The 10771-nt window shown below is 34.3% G+C and overlaps 1 protein-coding gene across 1 annotated transcript; it reads left to right on the forward strand.

The window, feature by feature from the left end:
* Positions 1-392: 392 nt before the first annotated feature.
* Positions 393-4268, forward strand: LOC128961725 (phospholipase A1-like). Its single transcript, XM_054307985.1, has 2 exons — positions 393-1463; positions 4161-4268. Exons 1-2 carry the CDS (start codon positions 393-395, stop codon positions 4266-4268), a joined length of 1179 nt encoding a protein of 392 aa, XP_054163960.1.
* Positions 4269-10771: the final 6503 nt, after the last annotated feature.

Genomic DNA, 10771 nt, shown 5'->3' on the forward strand with positions numbered 1-10771 from the left:
TATAAAGGAAATTTAATATACTGTGGTATAAATAAAATTTTTGATAATAATATAAACTATTTTTAATATCAAAATTGTTTTATAACTTTTTGTATAAAACATCAAACATTTAAACTCATATCCTTTTTTGATAATTTTTATACCTATACGATGTCATAAAATCTTAAAATAGCAAAAATAAACTGATATTTTGTTTATAAAGTTAATGAAATGCTATTTTATTATATGATTATTAAAAACAATAATATTGTAAAGATATTTTTAATTAGTATTACCTTAATTATAATTTTAATACACAATTTAAAATTTGATTATTTGATTATAAACCAATTAATTTATTTAAAGTCTAATTAAAATATTAGAAATATATATATATTTAAAAATTTGTGTAAATGGAAAATACTAAGTGTAGTATTSAAAGTGATCATCAAATTGCARCTAAAGCTCAAAAGATATCTACCGGTGCCGATAATGATGGAGAAATAGATTCAATGGATGGTTTGTGTCGATATATATTTGTCACATTACCGATTGCACAAGATATTGATGAAATAGCGCCGATATTGCAATTTTATCGGCAAAATGRTCACCAAAAGTYGGYCAACTACCCGACGGATGAGAGGAAATTAATCSGCGAATTGTCGGATGAAAATTATCTTTCAGTCGATCGCATYATATTTATAACACACGGTTTTCTGGCGTCACATGAAAGCAAATGGTTGGACCACTTRAAAGACGAGTTACTTAGAGAGTGYGACCAACTGATAGTGAAAGTTGGTTGGGGTAACGGTGCCGGTGTTTCGTACAACTCATTCTACCCGCAGGCGGCCTCCAATGCCATAGAAGTGGGCAAATGGCTCGCAAAATATATTGTTGAACTGAAAACACGGTTCAAACATTTACACATTTACTGTGTGGGCCATAGTCTGGGRGCACACMTATTTGGAAGTGCCGGACGACACGCTATGGAATTAACGGTTTCAGATCAACCAATAGTCGACAGAATTACCGGTTTAGATCCGGCCGGAGAAGTCTTTGAAAACGATGTTAACAGTGATAAACGATTGCGCCGTACGGACGCCAAGTTTGTCGATGTGATACATACAGATGGTTGGGGTTATGTCTACTATTTTGGCACTTTATTACCGWTGGGTTGTATTGACTTTTACCCGAACTATGGTTATCAACAAAACTATTCCGAAACATTAAATCAAGAAGAAAAGTGTCGAAATTYRACAGCTTTGGGTGGTATGGGTTATAGTCATTCCCGATGTATTGATTTTTTCATTTGGAGTATCAATAATAAGGATGAATTCAAAACAGATAAAGTGTTGGTTGAAGAGCCAGCCGTACAAAAAATCAATCCCGAAACCAAACCGTCTGACTATAYRATGCAAATGGGTTATCACTCCGACCGTTATGTCGACCATTTGGACAAATTGGATGACAAACGTTGGTTTATAGTAGACATCGACAAACCTATCCCACAATTTATAGAATAAATGTATTGATAGAAATTATTTATTTATTTAATTAGTTAAGTATTTTATTTTTAGTAATAAAAGCTAAATTTAACTAATTTTTTAGAYATTATRTAACAATTTACTGCTAATATGAGTAAATAKWAATTGAGAGTTGGTTTTTAATAGAYATCGACAAATMAATAACACTATTTATAAAATAATTTATTTAAATTATATTAATTATTTTATTTAATATTTTTTAACATTAAAAATTAATTMAACAATTCTTTAGATATTAGCYAACAATTTACTAAWAACATAATTGTATAGTAATTCGGCTAACARTGCAAACAAAGCAAATATATTTCCCCATTTGTAAAGTGTGTTAAATAAAAAATATAAATGCGATAAAACTAATTTTATTTGTYGATTATKATGGATATTGTCATCAAAACTACGGTTAGATTCAGATATTGTTGTTTTATTTGTCCTTAATTTCATCCAATATTGTCTGTCTTCCGTTRCAAATATGCCGGTGTTGTGCATAATTTTTAGACTAAAATTKTATTAAATTATATTMAATTRAAAATMGTTTTTAAAACATTKACTTACACTTTAGTCAATACATCTTTTTTTGATTTACATAATGTTTTTCGTACAACAAATCCCTGAATACCTGTAAYACTAATGTCACCAGTTTTTACCAAATCTTTGTTATAATTAGARTACATTTCTATTAATAGATCAATCTTTTCTTCACTTGATATCAACACATAATTATCATTCAATATATTTGTTATTAATTGTAAACTAAATTCAAAACTTATATTAATATTATCTAATCGAGGCATCAATTCCTTTAACTTCTAAATTATATGGATTCAAATTTTTAAAAAAATAATATTAGATTAACTACAGAATAATAATAATAACTTATATATTTAAATTACTTACGTTTTTAACAATAAAAAATGGATAATAATAATTATCAATGTAAATTTTTATATCCTCTTCAATAAGTTGCTTAAAAGTTTCAATTTTGTAGTCATTTTTCTGTATGACTTTTGTTTGATAATCGCTCGCAAATAAATTGTTAACAATTAATGAAAAWATCATACATACAATTAACGTTAGYTTTAAGTGATATTTCCTAATAATTATGGCTAAATTAAAAATTCAAYAAMATTACWTTAACTATTAATGAATTAATATAAATTATTTTTTAWAAATTGAAATCAAAACTCATATTTTTAAAAATATAATAAATTACTATAAACTTACATTTTGTTAGCAATACTGCCAAATAGTCAAATAAATTATTGATCAGATGTTGTAATTTTATAAAGTTTATCCAAACAAGTAATAAATAGACAAATAAAATCATAGCCAATATATTGATAGGTAATATCGATAATATGATATTTATACCATTCATTGAYTTTTCATGTTTACAAATAGTTAACATTTTAATGGCTTGAAGTGAAGTTATTGGATACAGATAGTCGACCACTGCATAYCGTTCCTCATTCACATAATACCGATGATATAATATGTCAACTGTCTGTTTAAAAAATAAAATAAATTTATAAACAAATTATTGCAACAATAAAAATAACWATTTATAAAACATACATTATTTTTAAGGAATAGTAATTTATCATTTAGTGTATCATTTCGATGTATATTTTGGTTTATATTGAACATAATTTTGAMAAATTTAAKTCTAAAATTRGAAATTTTTAAGATTRTGATATATTTGATCTTGTTTATTATAATTTTCTACATTACARTATATCATTTATAGTATAGTTATAACTTGCCTGTGATTAAATAAATGTTCAATTACTTTAAAATAGCAATAATATTGCGAATTAATGATACAAAATAAATTATTATCATCATATTTAACAAAATTATTATCAATGCCTATTTTAAGAACATTATTATTATTATTATTATTATTAGTAGTAGTAGTGTTAAAACAATAATTCATATTTTATAATATTAAAAATTATCACTTGAATAGAAAATAATGTATTAGATAAATATAATATTTCAAATATATTTAAAATATATATATTATTTATATAAATATTGTGACCGTGGATGAGATGAATGAATGATTGGGTGGACACAACCAATGTTCGGTAAACAATTTATTGTTTTAAAAAATTAAAAAAAATACAAAATAAAAATTGATTAAAAAAAATGTGATTTGTGTTTCAGTTTTGGTCAAAATGGTTGATTCAAATTCAAGTGAATGTCAAGGAAACAGAGAGAAGTGGTGCTTGAATTGAAGTGATCAGAGAGAGTTGAGATTCAAGAGAGAGAGTGGAAGTGAATGACTGCCACTTTTATAGTGGTGGACGGCCTGAAGGGTCGTCCAATGAGAGTAAGAGTTGGTTTGAATGTGTGAGTGAAACAGTTGGCCATCTAGTGGTCACATCCGCCGACCGGTAGCCTTTGGCGTCTTTTCGGTTGCTTTGAGTGGTCCAAACTTTTTTCAAATGATGCGCTTGTTTCACACGTGACCATCCATCTTGAAAATGAATCGCTTTTTCGTTTTGTGTTTGTTTTGATTCATCAGGTGTTTGAATGTTTTTTCTTTGTTGAACTGATGTCTCATTTGTTTGCTTTTTCTTTTCAGATTCAAGACTTCTCAACCAAAGAATTGAATGCATTTGACAATTGACATCTTGTGCGGCATTGACTTGTGGTGAATCAACATCTGTTGATTTTGTTGATGAGATTGAATGTGATGTCTGTGTTGTTGGTGTGTTGCCAGAGTCGGTGACAGATGAATGAGTTGTTTGATTGTTGATCAAAATGTCGTCATCGCGGGGAGTGTATGGCGACACTCTTGATGAATGTGTTGTGAATGAATGCACAACAACACCAGTGTTGATGTCAATGTGATCCAATCGAAGACTTTCATCGCCGAGTTTTTCTTTGACCAGACAAGGAGCCCAAAATCGCGGAGAAAGTTTGCCAACTCTTTCTGGATGTGTTTCAGGTAAACGATACCTAACTTGGTCTCCAATTTGAAATGTTTGTTTGTTGACCTTTTGTTCATTTTTCTCATGCCTTTTGTTTTGCAGATTTCTCGACTTCAATGTCGCCTGATTTCTGGCCTCTTCAAGTGTGACATCAGTTGGAAGGGCTGATGACAACCCGAAGTGCAAGAATTTCGGTGTGAAGCCAGTGCTGTCGCTGATGGAGTCGTTGATCCCTTGAACAACAGAACGCAGAAGTGAAGACCATCTGAGAGTCGGTTGAGAAACCAATGCAGTTCTCAAACCAGTGACGATTGATCCGTTGACTCTTTCGCAGACGCCGTTGGCYTGWGAACGGTATGCWGGTGTCAAMAGMTGTTTCACTTTWCGGGACTCCAAGAAGTTTTTGAATCGATTTGATGTGAAATTTGTGCCATTGTCGCTGAGAAGACATTCAGGTGGATTCAGATCGTCAAACAGTTGACACAAGAATGAGACCGTGGCCTCAGCAGTGATTCGTTTGACGGCTTTTGCCCAAACATGACGTGAATGCAAATCAACGACAACAAGAATGTTTTTGGCGGCTGTGTTGTGAGAAGAGGAGCCCATGACAATGGCATCAGTGGCCCAAATCTTGTTTGGTTGATTTGGTGTTTCAATTGGATGAGTTGATCTGATGGATGATGTGTTCGGAGGTTTGCTGATTTGACATGAATGGCATGACTTCACAAATTGACGAATCATTTGATCGCGCTTTGGCCACCAAAATTGACTGCCAATCATCTTGATCATCTTTTCAATGCCTGAGTGGTTGAGTTCATCGTGGAATCGTTTCAAGAGTTGTGGAACCATCGATGGAGGAACAACTGTCCTCTTCAAACCGCGGTAGTGGACTGTAGCCACTCCATTGACCTCACGGGAGTTCCGCAGACCATAGGTCTGGATTTCATTTTGTTTGTTGAACAACTCATCTGTGTTAAGATGACAAACCATTGGACTTCGACTCAAGGCGTCGGCCACATGATTTGAGGTGCCGGGTCGGTGTTTGATCTCGAAATCAAAAACACTGAGTCTCATTGACCATCTGAAAAGTCGACTGTTGGGGTTTGGCAATGTGAACAGCCACTTGAGGCTGACACAGTCGGTGATGACGGTGAAACGAGTACCGTCCAGGTAAACCCTGAAATGCTCAACCGCTTTGACGACGGCTAAACATTCGCGTTCACTGGCGGCATACCGCTGTTCGGTTTCGCTGAATTTGGCGGACCAAAAGGCCACTGGCTTGTCTTTTCCATCGGTTGTCGGCTGAGAAAGCACTGCACCGGCACCAATGAGACTGGCATTGGTTGTGATGATCACCGGCAGGTTTGGATCGAAAACGGCAAGCACTGGAAATGTGGTGAGTTTTGATTTCAGTTCATCAAAAGCTGTCTGTTCGGGACCTTCTGAATTCCAACTAAATGTTTGATTTCCTTTTGTTTTTTCTGTCAAAGGTTTTGCAATTGTGCTGAAGTTGGAAATGAATTGTCGGTAAAAATTTGCCAATCCAAGGAATGAGCGGATTTGTCGGAGCGATGTCGGGATTGGAAATTCTTTCAACGCTTTTGTTTTGTCATCGGATGGACGGATCTCACCACCACTGACTCGATGTCCAAGAAATGTCACTTCGGAAGCTGCAAACACACATTTCTCTTTTCGAAGTCTGATGTTTTCGTTTGCCAGCGTGTTGAAGATCTTGTGCAACAAGTCCAGGTGCTCATCCAATGTTTTGGTGTGAATGATKAGGTCGTCRAGGAACTGTTCGACACCACGACCAAGGAAGTCATCCAGGATTTGTCTGATGACTCTCTGGAAAACCGATGTCGCATTCTTGAGACCCATTGGAAGTGTGAGGAACTCGAATTGTCCAAACGGTGTGATGAAGGCTGTGGCCTCTATGCTCTTCGGGGCGAGTGGCACGTGCCAGTATCCCCAGGCAACGTCGAGTGTGGTGAAGATTCGGGAACCAGACATTTTGTCAATGAGATCCCTGATGATCGGGAGTGGATGTCTTTCAGCGATTGTGATTGAATTCAACTTTCGGTAATCGATTACCGGACGATGTCCGCCATCCTTCTTGGGAACCAAAAACATGGCTGAAGCGAACGGTGATCGACTTTTTCGAATGAGGCCTGCATTGAGGAGGTTGTCGACGTGAACTTTCAGTTCAGCTTCACGTGYAGCTGACAATCTGAAGGGCCGCATGTGGAATGGTTCGGCTCCTTCAATAAGTCGGATTTCGTGTTCGAATCCTTTGACACGACCAACATCTGTGGCCGATTGAGAGAAGACATCTGTTCTGTCGATGACTTTGTCGAGTGAGAGAGTGGAAGGCTTTGGCTTCGGTTGAGGTTCCGCTACAGCAGGTAGTGGTACCTGTGCTTCTGCTGAAGCTGTTGGTGTTGTTTGCGGTTCAATTGATTGCAGCGCAAACGTTTTGTGACGGACCATTGTGCCGAAATTGACCTCCAGAGCAGCGGCTTTGGCCAAGTCGAGGCCAATGAGCATGTCGTGCTCCAGGTTTTCCAACACTTGAATGCCGAAGTGAAACGACTTGTTTTGCAATTCAACGATTGCTTCCACGAGTCCAAGTGTTCGGCCGGTGCCGTCGACATGTCTGATGGCAATCGAACGCTTTGTGTCCCACTGCAAGTCCAATCTTTCAGCGGCTAATCTTGAGATCGCACTGATGGTTGAACCAGAGTCCAGGAAGGCTTGCGTCTGTTTGCCATTGACACGTGTGGTGAACCAAATGAAGTCCAGCGGATCCTCTTCATGCGCGATGTGGTGAAGGCCAACTGTCTTCGATGTTTCGGTTGTCTGTGTGATTGAACTCACTTTTGAGTCAATCGTATCTTCAACTCTTTGAATGGGTTGAAGGTAGTGGATGCCAGCAGAAGGTGCTGCACCGCTTGTTGAGGTTTTTTGTGCACCGCCGGCGCCTGTTATTTCGGCCAGTTTTGGACACGCACTTTTCCAGTGCATCTCACTTTTGCCGAACAACATTTTGCAGACAGGGCATGGGCCCGGTGGTGGTTTGTTGTTGTCGAACTTCCGGGGTTTTGGATCTTTTGGCGGGAACTTTTTGTGTCCCTTGTCTTTGTCAATGTCCAAATGGTTGATYGGTTCTGYCGGAGTYCGTGGTTTGTGTGGTCGATCTTTTCTTGTTTTCAAACTCTCTTCAATCGATACCGCGATGGCAAACCATTCTTCGGGAGTCTTTGGRCGTTGAGATGCGATCTGTGTTCGTGTCATCGTTGCYGTGATCCCGTGGTTGAGCATAGCGACCTGATTCGAGTCTGAAATTTCGGCCAAATCCAGAAGACGCTTCTTTTCGTTGAAGTATGTCTCCATTGTCTCGTTTGGCTTCAACTCTCTTTCCATGGCTTCAGTCAATGGATGACGATTGACTCGGGCGAACCGGTTCATCATCTTGGCTCTGACTTCTGTCCACGTGATTGAGTCGACGTGTGGTGCGATTTCACGCACCAAGAATCTCATGGCTTCTCCGGTGACATGGCGTCCCAATGCAATGATGCGTTCGTTGCTTGAAAACCCACTTGTGACCAACGCGAAGAGAGCCAACCAATCATCGGCTTTGACCAACGGATCGCTGCCAGAGAATGTGTCGCAGAGTTTTCCCGTGTTTCGGGGTCTGCTGTGATTCGAATGGTTGTCCTCTTCWTCGTCGTCTCCGAAGACCAWGTGCTGCACGGCGTTGACGCTKGCATTGCYTCTTTGTTGTTGTGAACGTGTYTGAAGTCCACGTGAASCGGAAGCGGAAGTCAATGCKGTTGGCGACGCCATGTCTGCATCATTGGTGTTCACAGTGTCGTTGAGTTGGTTTYTGCGATTTTTTCTGTTGTTTTTTCTGGGGGCCATTGTTGTTGAGAAACACGTGTTTTCTTGTGATCACTTGAGTTGATTTGAAATGATTTGAATTGATGTCTGATTCCAGTCGTGAATTGATTCGATCTTTGAAGACTGCGCCAAGTTGTGACCGTGGATGAGATGAATGAATGATTGGGTGGACACAACCAATGTTCGGTAAACAATTTATTGTATTAAAAAAAATACAAAATAAAAATTGATTAAAAAAAATGTGATTTGTGTTTCAGTTTTGGTCAAAATGGTTGATTCAAATTCAAGTGAATGTCAAGGAAACAGAGAGAAGTGGTGCTTGAATTGAAGTGATCAGAGAGAGTTGAGATTCAAGAGAGAGAGTGGAAGTGAATGACTGCCACTTTTATAGTGGTGGACGGCCTGAAGGGTCGTCCAATGAGAGTAAGAGTTGGTTTGAATGTGTGAGTGAAACAGTTGGCCATCTAGTGGTCACAATATATACTACTTTAATAATTTAATAATTTTTTCTACGACCTCMTATAGGTTTTAATTCATTTAATTATTTAATTCTTTTGAAATAAAAAAACTATTATATCATATAATAAATGGTGTGATACTAAACATATGTTTAATAGTCTTAATATTTCAATTATTGTATTATTRCTTGTTTTCTAATAAATATTTTTACTTTTAAAAAAACTTTTTATTATTTGATAACATAATAAATTGACAATATAATTTGTTATGGTTGATATTTTGTAACTGTTATATTTATATTTAAATTAGTAATAATAATATTAATAATTGTTATTTTGATGTTTTTTACATAGAATAAAGTATTTACTAAAAATAATGAAAACAACAAAAAWAAWTTATCTACTTATCTAAATAAAATATTATTAATAATTATATAAGATAAAAAGATATTTTTATTTWATTTTAATACATATTATAGATACAATATTATGATTTGATATAATTTAGTAAATWTGAYCAATTTATTATATACACATTCAATAATTAATATTATWATTGAGATTATTATACAAGTTTTATACAAATAGGTATATAGAAAATGCAAATGTTTTAAACGCAATACATTTAATTGATTGACAAAAAATCCCATATTAGTGTGTTTATTGAKTGACATAACTGTGTTGACTAATTGTGTGACATTACATTGTTTGAGATACTGGTGCCGACTATATCGATACATTTCCTTATCCAAAATACCAGTTGAATGTATTAATAAAATACTATAATAAAGAAATATTGTTAAACTAAATGTTTTTAAAAATAATTTCTAAATTTAGTTTTTCAATAACATCAACAAAAAAATGATTACATTTTATGTAATTTTTGTTTTATTTGTTTGTCTAAACTTTTTCTGACAGCAAAACTAAATAACTGAGTATAAGATAAGTCACCGGTTTTGATAAGATTTAGTTCAAGAGGTGAATACATTGCCATAATATCATCGATTTTATATTCATTTGCAAGAAATACATGTGAATTGGTTTTGATATCAATTATATGATTCAAACCRAACTGATATTTATGTAAAATTGGTATTAATCGCGGAACCAATTCTTGAAATTTCTAAATAAAATTTATTATTTATTAATTTATTTCTAAATTATATAACTTTAATATAATTAAAAYCAATTGTCAAATACCTTATTAATTATCTGTAATTCATTTGAATAGCTGTTGACATAAATTTTAATATCGTTTCTATTGATTAGGTCTTTGAATGTTTCGATTCGGATCTCTTTTCTGTAAACAAGTGACGATAAAAAGTCAGTTATAAATATGTTATAAATGATTAATGAAAATATAATCCACAAAATTAGTGTAATCCGATTGTGATGCCATTTAATGGGCAAATCTATAAATTTGTTAATTAAAATTAATTAAAAAAAATATTTGAAGATTTATTATTATTTCAAAATATCAAAACTATAWTCWTCTATACTTTGATGCAATAAAACGGCTAACGTATCAAACAGTGAWATSAATAAAGATTTKATATTGTTTTTAATTGTTAATGCAATTAATATGTATGATATGAATATTAATAACCAAACTAATTGAGAAAATATCTCGACAATAGGCGATAGGCCGTCCTGTTTGCTCAGGTATGTCGGACTACTGAGTATCATAAGTTGTCTCAACATTGGCGTTGGAAATATAAAGTCGACAACTGTTGTCCTATTTTCAGTCACAATAAGTGTATCCAASATAATATCGACACTCTAATTATTTCATACAAATTAATATACAATAATATAATATCTAATTTTAATAATAAAGTATTTAACAACAATTTTTTTCTTACATTTTTGTATTTAGTTAATAATCGATCAATTTTTGGATAGTAAACTTTATTGGTTGGTATAAAAATTAATCTATAAAATTAATTTTAAAAAATAA

This window comes from Oppia nitens, unplaced genomic scaffold (assembly GCF_028296485.1).
Source record: "Oppia nitens isolate AA-2021 unplaced genomic scaffold, nextdenovo-longstitch-racon4-pilon3 scaffold5_pilon_pilon_pilon, whole genome shotgun sequence".
In the NCBI taxonomy this organism is placed as follows: Eukaryota; Metazoa; Arthropoda; class Arachnida; order Sarcoptiformes; family Oppiidae; genus Oppia; species Oppia nitens.